Here is a 21,338-nt window from a genome sequence, read left to right as displayed (position 1 = left end):
CTGTTCTTTGCCTCTTCTAGCTTCTGGTGGCTGCTGGCATTCGTTGGCTTATGGCCACATCACTCCAGTCTCTGCTTAGGTGGTCGTGTTGTCTTCTTGTCTGTGTTCAAATTTCCCTCTGCTTCTCTCTTATAAGGATACATGTGATTAGGGGGCCTGGGTGACTCAGTGAGTTGAGTGTCCAGCTTTCGCTCAGGTCATGATTTTGTGGCTTGTGAGTTCGAGCCCCATGTCAGGCTCTGTGCTGACAGCTCAGAGCCTAGAGCCTGCTTTGGATTCTGTGGCTCCCTCTCTCTCTGTCCCTCCCCCACTCACACTCTGTCTCGCTCTTCTTCAAAAATAAGTACACATTAAAAAAATAAAAACATAAAAAGGATACATGTGATTATATGCAGGGTCTACCCAGGTAATCCAGGATAACCTCTCCATCTCACAATCATTAATCATACCTGCAAAGATCCCTGCCCCCCCACATTTTGCCATATAAGGTAACATTCATGGGTTCTAGGGATTAGGACATGGAATATCTTTTGGCAGCTCATTTTTCAGCCGACTACAACAATCCAGTTTGGCTGGAGTAGAGGATGCCTGTGGCAGTAGAAATGGTAACAGCTGTCAGTCACTGAATGACTTGTGCATATGCCTTGCTATATCAGGTGCTCTATCTGTGCTATTCCATTTACTCATTACAAGAATTCTGTGTAGGCATTAGATGAGAGAAGAATGTAAGGTGACTATGTTTTCCACCTTTGATGACTGGGAAATGGTGATTAATAGAAATTGAAAAGTCATGAGGAAAAATTGGTTACAAAGGAAAAATAGTGAACTCAGCTTTGGCTGTGTTTAGTTTGAGGTCCTGTTAGGTTATGACCCAAAATAGAAGGATTTGAACCCTACACAGAAATCTCCTGCAATTTCCTGCTTTCACTTTCCTCTTTGGGATGAAAACATAAATTATAAGGAGCACTAAATTTGAAATCAGGAGACCTGGGTTCAAGACTTCCACTTACTGTGTGAACTGAACAAGTCATTTTGCTTCTCTGAGCTCAGTTTCCACATCTGTAAAAGAGGAATAAAAACCCCTCCCTGCACTCATACAGTTATCATAAGGAATAAATGAGATCATATTTGTGATGCTTTTAGCACAGTATATGGTCTATGGTAAGCATTCAAATGTTTGTAAAAAAAGCAAAAATTTAATATGTTAAACTTACATATTTTAATTTTAAGGTGATATAGCTTAAAACCGTCCAGAACCTAAGCAACAATTAACATTAGTTTTAAATGTCTATCATTGGCTGCCTTTCTCATTGTTCAGACTTTCACCACTTAAGTGTCTTAAGCACCACCCAAAATCAGTTTCTTCCCTTTGTAAGTGGATAACCTAAATTCAACTCTGTAAAAATAATTATGGCCATCGAATATGGATAATTCAACTTCCTTCCCCTATATTAAAAAATGTACACATATCTATATCTACTTTTACCTCCTTCCTTTCAGACCTCAAGTAATATCCCATCTTTTTGTTTGTTTGTTTTAAGTAGGTTCCATGCCCAGCATGTAGCCCAATGTGGGGCTTGAACTCATGACCCTCAGATCAAGACCCTGAGATCAAGATCTGAGTTGAGATCAAATGTCTGATGCTTAACCAACTGAGCTACCCAGACAACCCAAGTAATATCCCATCTTTTGTCCATAGTGAATACATCTTTCTGTATGTGCTCTTAATGCAGTTTCCTCCATCCTGAGCTCCAGATCACATCATCAATGGCCTGGTGGACATCTTCATTTGGATATCTCACTTCCAATTTCAGAATCTTGAAAACAGAGTCAATTATTTCTCCATCCATCCTCCCCACCATGCTCCCACCACTTACCCCCTGAGCTTCCTCTATTTCCTATCTTGGTCAATGCCATTACCAGAAACTTAACATAATTTTTGTCATTTTTTACTCCTTTATTTGCCTTCCCTGTGTTTGTTTCAGTGAATGATTAAGTCATATTAAGGTTTGGGTTCAGGCATTTGTTCTCTCTCCTCAGCCCTCTGCCTTATTAGTCCTCTCCTCTCTAACTTCCTTGTTGCTCTTGTTTTTGCCCAGATCGGTTCTCTTCTGAAGTAGCCTCATTGCTCCTTGTCTTATTCCTCTCCAGTCTACCATTCACACTACTGCCACAGGAATCTTTCTAAAACAAATCTGCTTTTAGAAACTTTTGATGGTGGTCCATTACAGTACAAAGTCCAAACTTCAGAGAAGGACGTTGTCTGACCCAGCCCACCACACTATCCCCTTTATATTAGTTGCACTGAACTATCCCAGTTCTCCAAAATATTCTGCTTTATATACCTGGACTTGGGCTCCTTTTGTCTAGAATAGTCTCCCTGCAAACTCAATTTCTAATGCCATTTGCCTGGTGAATTTCTCTTCATCTTGCACTATTTTTTTTTTTTTTAATTTTTTTTTTCAACGTTTATTTATTTTTGGGACAGAGAGAGACAGAGCATGAACGGGGGAGGGGCAGAGAGAGAGGGAGACACAGAATCGGAAACAGGCTCCAGGCTCTGAGCCATCAGCCCAGAGCCCGACACGGGGCTCGAACTCACGGACCGCGAGATCGTGACCCGGCTGAAGTCGGACGCTTAACCGACTGCGCCACCCAGGCGCCCCTTTCTTGCACTATTTAGTGCAAGCTCTGCATCCTTTTTGAAGCCTTGCCAAGCTTCCTCAGGAAGAGCTAATAAGATCTTTTTGGAACATCTGCTGTACCCTACACATGACTATCATTTCATCTGTAGCCAGTTTGTTTCCCCCTACCAGACCTACACACATGTAGTATGTCTTGAGCAGCTTTGTACTGTTAGTGCTTAGCACATTATATCTGGCACAGAGAGGTACCCCAAAATGTTTATTGAATAACTGAATTAATCCTAGAGCTCTTAAAGCCATATGATGCATTAGAAAATATGGAGAAAGGGAGAACTGATATAATAACTTTTGGATATTAATGGAAATATGTGGTTATGACTCTGGATAATACATATTTACCTCCTAAATAAAGACATCTGTGGTCCAGAACCCTGGTCATAAATTTTAGGAAATCAAGAAAGTAAATGAATTCACAAATTCCAATAAAACATGAGACACTTCCCAACATATAAGAGAGCTCACAGCTCTGCTGGAGTTGGAGGTATGTGTTCTCGTTAAGCATTCAATTTCTTACTGCTCATTCATCAATGTTAACTTGACCTACATTTGAGCTAATAGCATTTATTTTATACTTGTTGTTGATTTACCTTTAATTGTGAAAAAAAAAAAAGGATAAATGTTAAGAGAGAGGAACCAAAACTAACATCACTGCTATAACTTACTTATAGGAGCACACACCCTCTCTGAACCATAAAATTTCTTGATCTGGGAACTTCCAAATCCAAAGATTCCATGCTTAACACTTGATTATAAATCTATACTGGTAAGGACTGGTTTTCTAAAGAGAAAACATTTTGTGAGATCTGACCTGACAAATAATTTTGAAGTAAGCAAAATTCACTGCACTCTCATCTCACCCTAGGCACATAAAGTACTCATGATATTTCCTGGTTGCCTGGGGCTGCCCCCTCCCCCCTTGGCTCCCCACGCAGATCCAGCTCCTAATGCAAAGTAAGTACTGTACCCTGAACTGCTGTTTCTATATTGAAACTTATGTCTGCTTTCCAAGGCCTGTGAGGCCCTGCTTTCAGCAGGCTGCCACTTGGAGACCATTTGATGAGTTAATTTACACTAACATCATATTGAGTAATAATCCCAGGAGTATTTATATTTTTAACAGGAGTGTATTGGATACATAGCATTTAACCCTAAGAGCCAATAAAGGGACATTTCTCACTTTCCCATATACCTTCCATGTGTTTTCATGATTCAGTGTCTTTAAATGTACTGAATCTTCTGCCTAGAATGACTTTCTTACCTCACCTCCTCACTGTCTCCAGTCTGGTGAACTCCTACTCATTATTTAAGACCCCACTCAATGTCCCCCTTTTGCTAAGAAGACTTTTCTAAATTTCCCAGGGTGAGTTGGTTACTCCCTCTTGACTTTTATAAAATTTTGTGTATTTGCCGTCTCAATTTTTTTTTTACTTTTTATATACTCTTCAACTGACTTCAAGGTGACTTCTGTCCCCACAAATCCGATGCACCTAGTAATTTCCATATGGCTAAATTAATTATATATATTTCTGTCTTCATCTTTCTTGACCTCCCAGCAACTGACACTACTTACCACCACCATTGTCTCTTTTATTTTCTCCAGTCTTTCTTAGAACTCTCTTCCCTTGGCTTTCTTTACATGACAGCCTGCTAGTCTTCTTTTATCTCTCTCTTTCTCAATCTCCTTTCTTGGCTTATCTTCCACCTAATCTGTAAATGTTGGAGTTCCTTAAGGCTATGTCCTGGCCCCTTTCCCTTCTCACGCTCAGATCTCTCAATAAACAAACTCTTCCACACCCATGTCATTAATTAGCCTCCATGTGCTGATGACTCTCAAGTTTTCATCCTTATCCTAGACCTCTCTCCTGAGCTCCAGACTTCCATATACCACTGCCTATTCAATGTGTCGACTTGGGGGTTTCACATGTTCTCCAAACTCAGCAAGTTCAAAACTGCCATTGTTCTCTACCTGAAAGAACAGTACCTTCATCCATAAAGTTAGTTAAACCAGAAACTGGGAGTCACTATTGACCTACCTACCTGTTCTTTACTGTCATATCCATTTGGGCATCCTTCTGACTCTATCTTCTAAATATTTCTCTCACTGTTGACTTCTCTTCATCTGGACTGTCACCCAAGTTATCCCCTTACTACTACCACAGTATGACTCATCACCCTGCATCCACTTGATGCCTCAAGTACCTTTCTACACTGCAGGCAGAGTACTCTTTGAAGATTCATTCACTTATTTATTCATCAAGAGATATATATTGAGCCCCTACTATGTACAAGTTGTGACCAAGACAGACAGGCATGTCCCTGATCTCCTGGAACTCTATTGAGAGCATATGATTAGGGGACCTAACTTAATTGGAACTAAGGTAGGGAATGTTTCTTTGAGGAAATAATTTTTCATCTGAGATCTAAAGAATGAATATGAACTAACTAGACAAAAAAGTAGAGGGGAAAGAACATTTTAGGCAGGAAGAACATCATATGCAAAGGTCTAGAATCAGGAAGAAGTACACTTTGAGAAAACTGAGGGCAGAGAGTGAGAGGTCAAGTGGGGAGGTGAGGTTGGTACTGCTGGGCAGAGCCAGGTCCTGGGGGGTAGTGATTATAACTGAGAGATATTCGGGGGTGCCCCCTCAAATGGCCTGCCACAGTGGATGAGTGTGTGAGTTGCAGGTGTGAGCATTCTGAGGAGAGAGGGGATAGCTTTCATCAGGGTCTTATAGCCAGCCTGTGACCCCTCTCACTCCCTAGAAATGTAAAGAATCACTGGTGGTGTGTGGAAAAAAGCCAAGATATTAACTTTGGTCTATTTCCTAAAAACAGTGAGATGTCCTTGGAAAATAGGAAGCCAGAAAGTAACACAGCTAGATTGTAAAATCCATAGGGCAGGGATTTTTATCTCTTTTGTTCACTGATGTGTCCCAAGCACCTAGAACAGTACCATGCACAGAGCTGGAACTCAATAAATAATTGCTGAATTAATTAATGGATGTCTATTGTGGCTATTGAATGGATTTTTTATTATATTGTATTGCATTATATTATAATCGTGCACTTAATGCCTCTTCCTTATAAGACCCGATCCTTGAAAATGTCTGTGTCTTCATCTTTTTATTGCTAGAGATATTGTCCTAGTGCCCAGCACAGGGCTTGTCTTACATTCATCTTAAAAATGCATTCATTCTTTCAGCCAGTAATTTAAGAGCACCTGCCAGGTATCAGGAACTGAGAATAAAAAGATAACTAAGATACTGTCACTAACCTCAAGGAGTTTATCCTCTGGATGAGCAGACTGATACATAGGCCTGATAATACTATGTAGTAAATGCCACAAAAGGGGTAAGAACAGAATGCAACCATAGAGATATCTCAGAAGGCCAGTAGGCAGAAGAAACTCCAGGGCTGACCTTGGGCCTGGTGATGAAGGGGGAAGCAGGGCATGGGAGTGGGCATTAAAGGCAAAATCCAGAGCGAAGTGAGCAGGGCCCTTTTGGGGAACTGCAAGTAGCTCTCAGTAAGTCTAGACAAGATGAAGCTGCGGAGGTAGGCAAGGGCCACACAGAGTCTGGACTTTATCCTGAGGACAGTGAGAAGTCATTAGTGGATGGATGACAGCGACTGACATGGTCAGATTTCATATAAGACAAATTAGGCTCCAGAGTGGAGAATGGATTGGAGAAGCAGTAGTAGTGGGAGTTCAAGACTTAGTACTTGGGAGAGATGATGTTGGCCTGGGCTAAAGTAGAGGCAGTGGCAGTAGAGAAAAATGGATGGATTTGAGAGCTGTTAAGGAGGTAGGATCAATAGGAATTAGCGGTTAGTTAGATGGTAGTGTGAGAATGATGGAGTAGCCATGGATGAGTCTTGGGTTTTCAATGGGACACCCCTAGGGGAATCACAGAGAGTGGGAACAAAGATTCGGAGTTGGCTTTGAGAGGCAGATGATGAATTCCAATTTGGACACATTGCATTTGAGTTTTCTTTGGAACATCCATGTGGAGACTATTAGTAGGCAGTTGATTACACACACGGATCTGGAGTTCAAAAGGAAGATCTAGGCTGAATATATAAATGTGGAGGTCTTTGCTTATAATTGGTGACTGATTCCCAGGAGACATATGCAGAATGTGAAGAATAAGGAGAAAAGATGGCCAAATACAGAACTCTGGGAGAACATTCAAGTAAACATTTGTTTTTCAGTAAATGAATAAAGGAATAAATGATAAATGGAATCATTTAGAAGAAAGGACCCTTTCCAGTGCTGTTCAAATACTGCCACCAAGTCAGCTAGCTATCCTATCTGTGCTTAAGGCAAAACCTGTTCTCTGGCTTCTCAAATGGAGAACATGTTACCAAGCCAAAAATGGAAAGTAGGGAAATCTCCTATAGCACAAAGCATATCTTCAGGGCTTTTTTCAGACATATATGTAGATACTCTACTCCTGAGGCCCTATTGGTAAGTGTATCATAGTAGCCCCTTGTTAGTCTGTATAAAAGAAACACTTTAAAAGCTAACTGTTTAGGGGCGCCTGGGTGGCTCAGTCGGTTAAGCGTCCGACTTTGACTCAGGTCACGATCTCGCGGTCCGTGAGTTCGAGCCCTGCATCGGGCTCTGGGCTGATGGCTCGGAGCCTGGAGCCTGCTTCCGATTCTGTGTCTCCCTCTCTCTCTGCCCCTCCCCCGTTCATGCTCTGTCTCTCTCTGTCTCAAAAATAAATAAACGTTAAAAAAAATTTTAAAGCTAACTGTTTAAATATAATATGATGTGCATTAGACATCATTTGATGATCATCCATTGTTGCTCAGATCACCCAGATAATCTGTCTAGGCTGCCTGATCACTGGCCCTTTGCTTGCCTGGTTGGCTTTGGCATCATATATGCAAACTCAGCCAGTTGAAATACACTCAGAAAAATGTATGGATAAATTGTTGGTTTATATACAGTTAATATAGATTATTCGTCTATGTTAGAAAGTGTCCCTTGACCGATCACATACTTGCTTTTGAATGCACTAGTTTTCCATAAACCCATTGAGAGTTCCCAGGCCTCACTGGTTGCCTTGAAATTGTATACATTATTAAAGATGTTTTGATTAACTCACTGCAATAAACATACAGTTCTGAAACTTGTAATAAAACTGGTTTACTTTTGAGTAAAGAAGAAAAAGAAAACAATACTATTAAACCATCAGGCCAACTTGTCATTTGAGGATTTGTATATCCATCTTCCTTTCTTCTCAGTATACCCAGACTTGATAGAAGTGAGGAAATTTTCATTGGAATGGAAAGCATACCCAAGCAACATTTCTAGAAAAGCTGAATTTTACTGAGTGCTTTTTTTTTTTTTTTTTTTTTTTTTTACAGCCACACTGTAACAAATTCATCTCCTGGATAAAGAAATTGGTGGTTGTGCTTTATGTTGCTGTTTCTTTCCCTTTAGTGCAGACCATTTCATGCTTTTACATATCTAAACAAACCAGTTATTTGATGAGCTGCTCATTTTATTTTTTCAGAATTTTAAAATCGATGTCTTAGTTTAAGCCAAAGAGAATTAGTGGTTTCTGAGATCAGAAATTCAAATGCTTTCTAAAGCTAAAGAAAAACAGTGATTAAAGTAGCCATTTGTAGACCCAATCTTTGGTTCTAAATGGTACCTAAGTGCTTTCTTGACACTCCTACTATTTTATAGTAGTAACATACCAATAATAACAAAAACTTACGTCTATAACAGAAAACAGGATGGTGTTAGAAACCTCTATTAGATATTCTGACAAATCTTGCTTAAAAATATGTTTTATTCCATTTTCCTACCAAAGAAAGAAGAGAGGATATTGAAAAACCTTTCCTCCCATCTAGTGGCTGGAAAATATAAAAACTCTGTGTTTCTTGGAATTACAGGCATTAGGGATTGTTTGCAAGATTATAACACATCCAGTTGTTCTCTCAGTTAAGCAAAAATAAGCTTTAAAATCTTTACTAAATCCGAGCCCAATGGGAAGATATATATCCATGATGGTTCACTAATTAACTTCCTTCTAATCAATAATATACACTTCTCTTCCAGCAGAAAGAAGGGTCATGTCCTCCCCAATTGATTAATCTGAACATATGATAGGAAAGATAAGGCTGTATGTTGCTGCTAACTGAAATTGGGACTTCAATTATATTTGCTTCTAAAGTAATCAGTGCCCTAGATCTCTCCTGACCCTTAATTGCTCCTTGTTGGCCCCACACCTTGACAACTCTTCCCTTAAGAGTTGGATGTGCTGAATTCACTGAAGGGAGCCAAGAAACTGTCCCTGAAACTGGCTGCCTCCAGGGGACCTCAGCTCCTGAAACTTGGAATACCAGACTCTGATACTGGCAGCAGGGCCTCTGTGCAGGGCCAAACCAGTCCACAGGAAAGCAGGTTTGGATCCGTTATGCAGCTAAAGGGATTAACGCTTGGTCTACCTGTCTTGTATATGCCTTGTGCAGACGTCAAAATCTCTGCTGAATTGTGCCTCTCTGGTGATTCTCACAGATTCAAAGAATGAATTTTGTGTGCAGTCAGCAAAGTTCTCAGAGCTCCAGGAAGAAGAGGAAGGTCAGCGAACCAGTGAAAGTCTTCATCCCTGACAGAAAATGAAAGTTAGATACCTTCACTGCATTTATTCTAAAATAATTTTATTTTACAACAAACATGCATGAAGTGTCTTAATAGGAAAGTAAGTTCCTGTCACCAAAATCTTTTACTAAATTTGTTGCTCAACTTTTTTAGTCAATTTACTAAGTGCTAACTTACTGAGTAGAGCATGGGTTCACTTTGTCACAAGAAAACAAGGTTACTGGGGCTGCCTTGGGATAGCATTACTTTAAGGCTGAGTTAGAGACAAGACAGCCTTTATATTTGTAAAAGAACCACAGCAGCTATTTTGAAAAGACATAAGCTGTTGTTCTCAAAGGAAGGAGGGTTTTCTTTGCATAACTAAACTCCCCAGGTATTTAGACTACTGTGAAATGTTGTAACTTGTTGTAACCTGTGTACTGGAACCCTCTATAGCTTTATTAGAATTCCCACAGACTTGCATGGATGTATGCGGTGGTGCTTATGCAGGTGTGATTTTTATGTTAACTTCAATCACGAGATTGATCAGCCAAGTGTTGGACCAAAGTGTACTCTCCCTGTAAAGTTCCTCAAATCTGGCCTGATGCCCTGCTCTGTTGGCCAACCTGAGACAGGCAATAGGCTGCAATGCAGAAGACTGGCTCCCTTCTTAAGGCCCACGTTGAATGCTTCCCAACAAACACTTCAGTTTATCAGTCTGTAACCTGCAGACTGTTCATTCCCTCATTCTGAGGGAATTTTGACAGACTTAATGATTAGTATTAGATGAATAATAAGTGACTGAAAGTGTTTTTATTATTTAGTAACATGCAATTTAATAACTTAATTTAAATGGATAGGACTTCAATAAGCTAAATGTTGAATATGTGTGCTTTCCAGTTAAATAAAACCAAAATGCACAGTATTTTTTTTACTTCTCTTTCTTCACTTAGTTTGATGTTTCTTCAAATGTAGTAAGGACATCTGCACCTGGAGCGCTTGTTAAAATACGGAATTACCGGGCCTGTTTCATTTCTACTAAATCAAAATCTTGGAGGGTGGGGCCCTGCAGAGAACTCCCAGGATTCTATTGCACACGTAAGAACCCTGGACCTCTGACCCAGACTAAGAGGAGAATCTCTGGGGCCAGACATGTACTTTAGCCAGCAGAAGGCTGCGGGTTATCATAACAGAGAGGAAAATCTGAGAAAGCCTGTCTGTCCAGCACTACCCTTTGCCAGACTCTCATCCAAGGCCTGCCAGGGAGGAGCATTTTCCCCTCTCCCAGCGTGATAAGTATACTCACTAGGCTTACTCTGCCACTGCAGGGAGGAGGGAAAGGTATTGGGTTTATTATATCCTTCATAGGATTGTAGCCTGAGTCACCACAATTTCTTTTAAGAGAATCATATAAAGAGATTAGCTGTCTAGTAGAGGGATTAAGTTTATTTTGTGTCCCTCCAGAGGGTAGATATAAGACCAAATTGGTGAAAACTATGGGAGGTCAATCTTGCTCAGTTTAAGGAGGAACTTTTTAACTCTACAGGTTGCCAAAATTTTGAAATGGGCTGCCTTCTGAGGTAGTGAGCATACCTCCATTATAAGTGAACGCAAGGGAGCTTTACAAAGACCCTAGGAGTCCTTGACTCAAAACAAATTAGTTATATGGAGTAATTAGTCAATCTGGATTTCAGGAGAAACCATTTTGTCTAAAAGGGGAATTTGGCTCTCGATCTGTATTTACAATTTTCATTATTTGGCCTAAGATCAAAGTCTAGAATCTGAATTTGTCTAGAAAATTTCTATAGTGATTTTATTGTCTCTGTTAACAACCCTCCTTCCCCAAAGGAACGGTCTTTTATTGAGGCCACTAGGTGGAATGTGTATGCCCAATGTGTGTGTGTATATGTGCATGTGCACATGTGTGTTTGGCAGCAGAGAGAAGCTTCCGGGCCTATGCCCTTGGCTGAGCACAGGCACACAGGGAAGGAGATCTATTATAAGAGGATCTGAGGTATGACTGGCTGGCTCAGTCGGAAGAGCATGCAACTCTTGATCTCAGGGTTGTGAGTACGAGCCTCATGCTGGGTATAGAGGTTACTTAAAAATAAAATCTTAAAAAAAAAAAAAAGGATCCTAGAACCATGAAAATGTGAACTAGCTGATTATACACACCAGAGCTCATATGTGCAACCAGCTGTCAAGATTGGAGGGTTTCAATTCTATTTACTGAATGATTTATTGGTAGGGGGAAAAATCTTTTCTCTAGTCTATTCATTTCTGGCCTTAATAGTAATGGAATGGGTGAACAAGTTCATCAAGGAGCTAGAACTTCAGTGAAAAGAATGAAAACTTAGACCCCAAGCTGGAGAGTCTGAGGTGTACACTCTAGCCATTCCCTCCCCCTGCCTGTGCTTGGTTCATCAGTGCACTTACAAAGACTAGATGACGACAGCTTGGAAACTGGGACATTGTTAAATTAAAAATGATGCAGGGGAAATTTGACATCGGCCGTTTGGGGTTTTTCTGTCTTTACAGAAAATTGGTTTAGCTGGAAAGTGATGGGGTTAGACCCATGATTGCCGCTAGCCTTTGAAGCCAAGCACCGAAACCACACCTTCATTTCCCCTCTTGCAGGTCCCTCTGGTGTCTGGTTCTTTCATTCTCCAGCTCACTTCTGCCAGGAAGAGGCTGGAAATGTTCATCAGTGTCAAAGTTGCATTCACACAAGTTCAAAGTTGTATATGGTTTTAAAATGACACTATTAGAGCCAATTTCAATGTATCTTAGCATTTGTTAATTTGTGGTTGCAAATCCAATAGTATTGGATCTTTGGAGATTTCCACAGATTCTTAAAGTACAAATAATTCTCAGTTATAATCATCATCATTCAGAAGGAATATCCAGATGATAAAATGAGGTTTAACAAACTGCTTGTAAGAGTTAAGGCAAGGTTCTCCACACTGAATGAACCTAGATTCTATACAAATGAGAAAATGCCTTTGTTTATCCGAAATGTATCCTCTTTAGAAAGAATTGGTTTGTATTTTTTTAAAGGCGATATTTTAACTGTGATTGTATGTTGTGTAATGAGGCCCTGGCTGAGACTTGCTATGCAGTTTTCAGTTTCTGCAGAGGATGAGGGCACCCTTTAGGGCCTTAATTAACGGACTCTTTGGTTATGCAATGGTAAAGCCAAGATCCTATCCAGATACAGAGAGGCTTGAGATACTAATCTGTTCGTGTAACTTCCCCTTGGGTGCACTACAATTTTGCAAATAAGGTTTTACCTTCTGGAAGTGTCACAGTTGTTGAGTCTGACTTTTGTAGGAGGTGGTGGGCTCACAAAGTCTATTGGTTGACTGTGTGGGAGGTGGTGGGTAAACCTATAGTGATTTTAGGTTGATCCCTACAACCTGGCTGGAAACTGCACGTGAGACTTGCTCCATAGGGCATCCTCGGGGAAAGCCTCATTAAACATTTCAGTCTGGTCTTAATTGTTCATGAGGTTCAGCAGTACAGGGGTTTCATCATGACAGAAGTGGAGAGGCAGGCTCACTGAGATAGTCAAAAACATCCAAGACAGACCGATGGAGCATGGAACACTCCTCGAGGACTCAAATACTTAGGACAGAAACCTGGTGTAAGAGTGGACTTTTGGGGGTCATTATTTGGATATTGCGGAACTCCTTAAGACTGTGGAAGTCTCAGGCATCTGAGTTCCATTTGGATAATTACTAATCAGCTTTGGGGTAAGCTGGCAAAGTTAGGTTTTCATCATCCTTTCATCAAAGTAGTTAAGGAAAAGTTTAGGCTGCTGACTTCAAAACTGGACTGCCTTTTTCTAAACAAGTTATTTCCCCTTCCAGCCCTCATATTACTCAATATGTAACATGTGGATAATAATGGCACCTACCTGGTGACCCTGTTGTGAGGATTAAAGCAAGGTGATGAAAGCTAACTGCCCTAAGCATGCATAAAGCCAGTGCTCAACAGGTGTTCATCAGTTTTGCTGTTTTTTAACTCTTGGCATGTCTCCTTCCTTAGTCTTGGGAGCCCACGATCACTGTGATGCTTTTTGCCCACCTGGAGATCCTGTATCAACACCCACTCCAAACCTGTGCTAGCAGTCGAACCATGCTCCGAGTCGCCTCTCTTCTCAACACCCTCCCTGCTCCTTTCCCCAGATGGAAACTCCTTTTCTCTCAAGACAGTTCAGTGGCAGGGAGGCATCAGATTAGGTTTAATATGCTACTGTCCCACATTTGCATTTTCAAACAGAAGCTTGTTAATAAGAAAAATGAATCTCACCTAGGGAATGTGATCTGAGAACAGATTGAATAAACAGGGAAAAATAAAATCTAAGGAGAACTTTGTAGCTGTCTTCAAATATATATGGGGATGTCATGACATGCAGGGAATCACAGACACAATCTGTGTTGTTCCAAAGAGCAGACCACAGACCCAGTGGGAAGCAGTTGCAGGGAGGCAGATTTGGGCCCAGTATATTGAAGAATTTCTACCCCATGCTCTAGCAAAATGTCTGGTACAAAAGGCAATCAACATTTTACAGTTTTTATTAATAATTAGAGCTGTCAGCTGGTGACTGCTTCTGGACGTAATGAGTTCCTCATCATGAGAGGTGTTCAAGCTAAGTTGTCCAGGATGTTGTTCCTTTGGATAAAAATTGAATCCAATGCATACTGAGGCCTCTGCTAGCTGTAAAATTCTATGACACTTTTATTAATGATAGAATTTCAACAGATATTTTGGAGCAAAGGGAGATTTTATAAATCCATTTCCCAAAAAGCAGTAAAGAGGTTAAAACTAGGGGGTTCTGGAATTAGGCATCACCTGGGTTCAAACCCTGGTCATCCTACTTACTAGTTGTGTGACTCTGGTCAGGTCATTTGTTCTCTCTGTACTTCAATTTACTCATCTGTGAAATGGGGGCAATAATAGTGTCTTCCTTACAAAGTTATTATGAGACCTAAGTGAGTTAATACAGGTAAAGTACTCAGAAGAATGTTTGGCACACAGAAAATTAATGCTCAGTACATGTTAGTTATGAGGTATTATCTGATATCCTTGCTACTCTATACCTTTTTGTGTCTTTTCAGTATATGGAAGGAGATCCTTTGTAGCATAATTGACCCTGACCTTGTTTTTTCCCAAATCATATGCCAGCCATGACCACTGTAATTAACCAGTGCACATTCTATCTCCTATAAGCAAGCTTTAAAACTAACCAAGCAGACAGGGCTTGTGACGCACTGTTTATGAAGGATCCTGCTGATGAAACACAATCATGGCTATGGACACGTTAACTCTGCTATATGCCTGGTAAGTGGTAGGTGCCCAGTAAATATTTGTTGAATGAATAGATGAACTTGGCAGCGTTCTTATTATTTCCTACATTTTATTTATTTATTTCTGATTAGGTAATACATCCACATGATGTAAAATTCAAAAGGAACAAAAGACTATATAATGAAAAACATCTCTTCCACCCTGTCCCCAGCCACCCAGTTCCCTTCCTCTTAGAGTAACTAATGTAACCACTTTCTCATATATCCTTCCAGACCTATTTTAGGCACAAATAAGTAAACATACTAGCATATGCACATTCATTTCTTTCCCTCTTTATTAAACAAATGGCAACATACACTGTTCTAGGCCTGTTTACTGAAGGGGTCCCAGAGGGGGTGAGCATGGGCACATTAAGGAGGAATTAGAGAAGAGCTCAGAGACAGAAAATCAACCAGGAGACTTTTGCATTAACCCAGAAACAAAGTGATTAGGGCCTGGACTAGTACATTAAGGAGGGTTTGTCAGGGAAAGAAGTATTTGAGTGGGGTTCTTTTTTTTTTTTTTTTAACCTTACCCCAGGGTAACCACCACCACAATCAAGATCTAGAGCATTTTTTGTCCCTTCTAGACATTCTCTCATATCCCTTTGTAGCCAGTGCCCCTCCCAGGGCCCACACACCCACTCCTCTGCTTTGTCAGAGTTTTTCAGCTTCTGTGTTTCAGGCCTACATGGCAGGCGGTGTGGTGAGACCTCCACTCAGCAGAGCTAATCACCATATTAGTCAACATCAGTGGCGCTAACACTGGGCCAGGCACTCTACTTAAGCACCTACATGTGCCCATCCATTTAATCCTCCCCAAATCAAATGTGGTAGGTGCTGCTGTTATCTCCATTTCAGAGGAGATATCTAAGATACAGAGAAGTTAAACCACTTGCCCCAGGTCGCACAGCTAGCAGAAGCAGGATTTTGAACCCAAAGTCATCTTGCTTCCAGAGACCATATGTGAAAATAATCAAGAAAATACTCAAAGTCCAACAGAAGGACTTCATTACTATTTAACAAGATCAAAGGAGGGAAAAAAATCCTTAGTAGGTTAATATAAAATGGATTTGTCAGGGCACCTGGGTGGCTCAGCCCATTAAGTGTCAGACTTCAGCTCAGGTCATGATCTTGGGGTTCGTGAGTTGGAATCTCGCATCAGGCTCTGTGCTGACACCTCAGAGCCTACAGCCTGCTTCAGTTTCTGTGTCTCCCTCTCTCTCTGCTCCTCCCCTGCTTGCATTCTCCCTCTCTCAAAAATGTTATTATTATTATGTATAATTAATAAACATTAAAAAATAATAACATAAAAAATAATAAAATAAAACGGATTTGTCTAGCAGCCTTCAAGTATGCTTTAAATAGCTAGTAGCCTTTCTTGATAGGCATAGTCTGTCAGTGAGCAGAGTTTCATTCCCTGCCTTCAGTGTGCACACCAGCCATGCTGCTTTCTTCTAAGAAATTATAACCTTTAGAACTACCTCTTTATGTTAAAGAACTGGTGTGGTCAGGGCATTACTGAGAATGACAACTATCTCTGCCTATCTGTGGGTCCCAGAATATGCATGTCATTCTGAAACCACAAGGAATTGTGGTGAAGTCCCCTGGCCACATCTCTCAACAAAGATTTATCTGTTTCACTGTTGCCTCCAAAGAGCTTTTCTTCTGGACTAAGATGTTAATTCCTAGTGATGTCTACTAATGGGCCTTCCCTAAGGAGGAGCCTATTAAAGGAATTAATTATACTGCAGGTTCAGAAACTTGCCAGCATAATGAAATGGCTCCCCAGCTGTAATAGTGTGAGAAAGAAGCCACTCAACTAAATTGTAATGCAGACAGGTTCCTATAAAGTGAGAGGCAAGTTTGCTAAGATAACTATAGACCCTAGGAGAAACAGGATAGTGGAAATCTTAATAATGAAGCCAATTTCCACTCACTGATTGGGTTTTATTAAATATAGATCATATTTTTCCAAACATTTCCAAATGTTTATTACCACTTCGATCTCTTATTTGAGACCTATGTTTGCCACTTATTAACATTGCCAGTTAACCTTACAATGCAACGTTAATGTGTTTATTTTAATAAGAAAATACTTATCAGGGTGCTGGTTGGCTCAATTAGTTGAGCGTCGGATTTTGGCTCAGGGCATGATCTCACGGTTCATGAGTTCGAGCCCCCGTTGGGCTCTGCGCTGACAGGTCAGAGTCTGGAGCCTGCTTTGGATTCTGTGTCTTCCCCTCTTTCTCTGCCCCTCCCCCACTTGCTCTCTGTGTCTCTCTCTCAAAAATAAATATAAAAAATAAGAAGAAGAAGAAGAAGAAGAAGAAGAGAATAATTATCTCCAGTCAACACAGAATAAAAGAGAATGGGCTTAGGATGCAGTCAGTGTGATTTGAATCTGAGAGAAGGTGGTAGAATTATCTTTTCTGGAAGTCTAGATTGGTTTCAGTGCAGTATGCCTAAAGTTTGGGGAGTAGCTCAGATGACTTTCTGGTCTTTTATTCCTCTGTATGGTCCATCTTGCACTGTCCAAATCTCCAGAAATAACAACTGCAGAAGAAAAAGATAGTGGCAGATTAATCATAGTGCTAGGAATTGTGCTTGTTACTGGTAAACCACCAATTCATTGGTTTCTAGGTTGATTGGGGTGGGGGTGGTGGTGCAGGGTAGGATAATGTGGGGAATTTACTAGAGATTTGTTAGTCAAATTCTGAATTTTAGTCTTTATCTTGGTTCTCCCTTTATTTCTGGACAAGAAATTTATCTTCCCATTTCTTCTGTTTCATTAGCTGCAAAACATGGATGGTGACCCACCTAGGGTTTTTAACAACCATGAGGCAGAAGCAGTGGGTGGGGACAGTCTACTCTAAATCTGGTGTGGTGCCTGGAATCCCTCTGCTTGGACTCTGGGTTAGTTGGGAGGAGGGATGGAGAGCTCCCTTGGAGGGCAAGCCCATTCATCAATAGTTCTAGACAGAGCCTAAATCCCAGGAGCCAAGGGAGACCAGAACAGTTCTCTGGCCCCTCCTCCCGACATGGAGATTATTGTGGAGCAAAAGCGAGATTCATCTGAACCTAGTCTATGGTTAACTGAAACATGGGCTTTTGTCAGAATGAACTCAGCTTAAGGATGGGGCAAGTTTTTTTTGTTTTTAATTAATGAAACTCATTTATGATTACAGAATGCATAGAACAGCCGTTTGCATGCTATGAACTCTTTAAGAAGGTATGGTGATGACACACTGTATAAACTAACTTTGAAAAGTTAGAGGTTGCAAGATGATAAGACACCTTTCACTACCTTGCTATTGCTTGGGTTTTAAGTGTTTCTTAGAATGGACAAGCTACATAAAATCTAACCTAGTTCTAGCTAAAGGGCTAACAGTTCTGATGGAAACTGTTAAACCAATTCTGTAACCAAAATGATAAACAGCTTAAAACTGCCAGGTATCAGTATTATTGTAATATTCCCTTTATCAAAAACCTATAACTGAAATTTATAGGTAAGAATTTACAGTAAGCAGCAGATACTTGGAAACTTGTCAGTTAAGGTTTCCCATTATAGAAGAACTTCTGCTGTAAGCCTTTTTAACCCTCCAAAGTCAGAAAATTAAAAAAAAAAAAAAACTTTCACAATTAGTTTCTAAGGAAATTATATAAATGTCATGATACTAAGAGAAAAGCTTTAGATTGTCATTTCCAATAGGACATAGCCTCCTAAAGAAAAAAAAAAACACCTTTTTTTCTGGTGTTGGGAGGGAAATATATAAATAACAGTCAAAATCTATATTCTTGATATGTTTCTAAAGAAAATAGTTAACTAAATTACTCTAAAGTGACTTCATTTCCCGCTACTCCCCAACCTCCTCAAAATTGAGAATACAACAAATATTTGCATAGGTTTATTATTCACATTTAATCATGAATAATTCACTTTGTACAGACAGCTGGGTAAACAAGAGATTTGGAGTTTCCTTTTTCTAGACTGTTTTTCCCTTGGCTGAAAGGAAACAGCATCAGTGTGGTTTTATAGGATTTTCAGTACCATCTTGTCCTCCTGCCCCAGGCAGGAGGCACCGTCCGTTTTGTGCTTCTTTCTTTCCAGTTTCTTTCTTTCTGTCTGTTCCTGGGTTACACCTCACCAACACATGTTTTTTTATCACAAAACAAAAATGAGCTCTATCATTCAGTTCTTTGGTCTGTAAGACATGTATAAGTTTATGGATTTGCTTTTGTGTAGATACTCTCCTGTTGCTGGGAAAAGATCCTTCTGAACTCATTCTGCCTCATCATTATACCCTTCATCTTCTATCAGTCATTAACAATTTCACAACTATTTGACTATCTACCACAAAGCCGGTTCTCATTTCCCTCTGCTCCTCCCAGGCCTACGTGAGGAAGTGAGGCACGTATCACTGAACCAGGTTTACCCAGGGCATTTCAACCTGGGCAAGGGGGCAGAATTTACCAAAGGTCAAGGATCCTTCCGGTTCTGTGAATGTCATGAATCAAATTGTGATAGTATAGCTTGTGGTTTAGGAGAGAATTAGGCTTGCCGTAATTCAGCTATGACCAAATGAGGGAGTGGGGGATGGTTATAGTATACCCCTGGGAAATCCCTGCTCTTTGTCATGACCTGGCAAATAACTTTAAGAATTTGAGCTACCCATCAAATGTCATGCATCCACGCTAACTATATTCGGTGAGGACAAACGGAAGCATAGGGATATAAGTGTCCTCAATTCAGCAACACTTACAAAATATGAACCCCATAGAAATATGGCCAATGACATTCCAGAGAAAATGAACCATGATTTGAGTAAATTAAAAAGTCCTTTCTTCTTCATTTAGCAAATCCTTAGCTAGTGCTTACTATGTGCGAGACATCTTCTAAGAACTTTCTACATATTAACTCTTTAATTCTCATAACAGCCCTATGTGAGGAATATGAGGCACAGAGAAATTAAGTCATTTGCTTAATGTCACTGAAAGAAGTGGGAGAACCAGAATTTGAACCATGCAGTCTGGCTCCAAAGGCTGTGCTTTTAATAAAACACCATGCTTTACTATGAGTATAATACCTGCTTATGGTAGAAAGTTTGAAAAATAAGAAAAGTATGAAGAAGAAGAGAAAATTACCTCATAGTCCCACCACTCATTATAGCATAATTGTGTATTTCCTGTGTGTGTGTGTGTGTGTGTGTGTGTGTGTGTGTGTGTGTGTGTGTACAAAAGCATTTAATTTAGTGGTATCTCTCTCTTTCTCTCTCTTTTCAGTTAGCTATACCTTGTGAACATTCTCCCACAGAAAGATATTAATTTGATTGAACATTCAGATAATTTTCATAGTCTGCTTTGTAAATACTGGCTCAGCCAAGTCTGGAAGCATTTACCATGATTGGTGGGGTGGGGGCTACTGATTTAGTAGATGTCTTATTTCTCCAGGGTCCAAGAGCTTCCCTGAAAATGGACTCAGCGTGATTTCTTTTAAGAGACTTGAAAAAAATACTGTAGCCTAGAAACATAGCGTGACTTTTCCCATCAAAACATTTATGTTGTCTCTACTTTGCATTGTTCAGTTTTCTTAGGGGCGGGGCAGGGGGTGGTGAGTCTTGGTGCAAAGAAAAATGTAGGCTAGTCAACAGGAAACCTGAAGTCCTTGATACGGCACAGTGGCCTCTAATCATACCCTGGCATGGCTGCTTTCTCTTTCTTTGATAGGTGTTCCAGTAATAATAATAATAATAGTAATAGTAAATGTTCAAAAAAACCCATTTACCTGGTAAACAAAACTGTTATTATATGCCAAGACGTTAAAGGGCAGGCTCTGAAGCCAAGACCGTAGTGGTCGTTGCCATGACCAGCGACAGCTTTCGGCCAGGTCACATGCCATCCTGTTAATAGCCAGAGAGGTAACCAGCATGAATATGTGCGACCTAACCTCAAAACCTCTCAGGAACACAGAGAAATTGGCTTGAAAAGACTGTTTCTCTTTTTCCCTCCTTAATTGAATTTCTAGTTCTAATTAAAGAGGCAGCAGCAGAAAAACGTATTCAAAAGGGAAAGTCAAAGAATGACTCCCATCTCTGAAGAAAACCAGTCATGGCATTAGAAACACAGTCACATCAATCCTCACTCTTCCCTTGGGCTGTGTCACCCATTTACAGGGGAGGAAGGGGAGAGGGGGACCAGGGACCAACCTTTACAATGAGGTTGAAGTTCCGTCTCTGGGAATTACTTTTGTATGCGCATAAATTTCCACAATAAGTACCTTCTGGAGTTTGCATGCAGCTGAGTTGCTCTGTCAAGCTTCCTGTCCAATGTTCTAACTTGAGTTGTGCTACCAGAAAATCAGGTGTATCTCAACTGCTAAGTCAAACTTGGCTTTTTTGGAAACCAGAACTCACTAGCTTGAGCCCCTAAATCCACCTCACCACCTTTTTTCCCTTTAGATTACCTTTTACTCACAGTCACTGGTCCTATGTCCCCTGGGGGCTATTGCAGGTAGGAGCTGTTTGAAATTTAAGATGCAATACCCGGCAGACAAATGGATAAAATTATTTTTTTCTTTGACCTAAAACTAAGGTCAAATCTGTATTCTCTTCCTTTAAGCTCTTGCGAGTGTTTTGAAAACTAGTTCTACTCCTTTCTGTCAGAGTCTTCTAGTCCTGGGAAGGCATC

The 21,338-nt window shown here is 40.4% G+C and overlaps 1 protein-coding gene across 6 annotated transcripts in view; it reads left to right on the top strand.

Moving 5' to 3' along the window:
- Window positions 1–13,652, top strand: part of HORMAD2 (HORMA domain containing 2) — a 95,051-nt gene extending 81,399 nt beyond the window's left edge. For 5 of the 6 annotated variants that reach the window (XM_086682108.1, XM_086682110.1, XM_086682109.1 and 2 more), the window contains one exon: window positions 9,241–10,228. In XM_086682108.1, the coding sequence (XP_086538234.1) occupies window positions 9,241–9,345 (105 nt within the window). In that variant the 3' untranslated portion in view covers window positions 9,346–10,228. Of the gene's footprint in view, window positions 1–9,240; window positions 10,229–10,256; window positions 10,402–13,350 lie in introns of those variants that run through there. The other variant, XR_015242363.1, reaches the window with a different exon arrangement.
- Window positions 13,653–21,338: the final 7,686 nt, after the last annotated feature.

The sequence above is a fragment of the Puma concolor genome, chromosome D3 (genome assembly GCF_028749965.1).
Source record: "Puma concolor isolate L17-30 chromosome D3, mPumCon1.1.hap2, whole genome shotgun sequence".
NCBI lineage: Eukaryota > Metazoa > Chordata > Mammalia > Carnivora > Felidae > Puma > Puma concolor.
The sequence above is the reverse complement of the archived record's forward strand: the minus strand, read 5'-3'. Positions and strand labels throughout refer to the sequence as shown.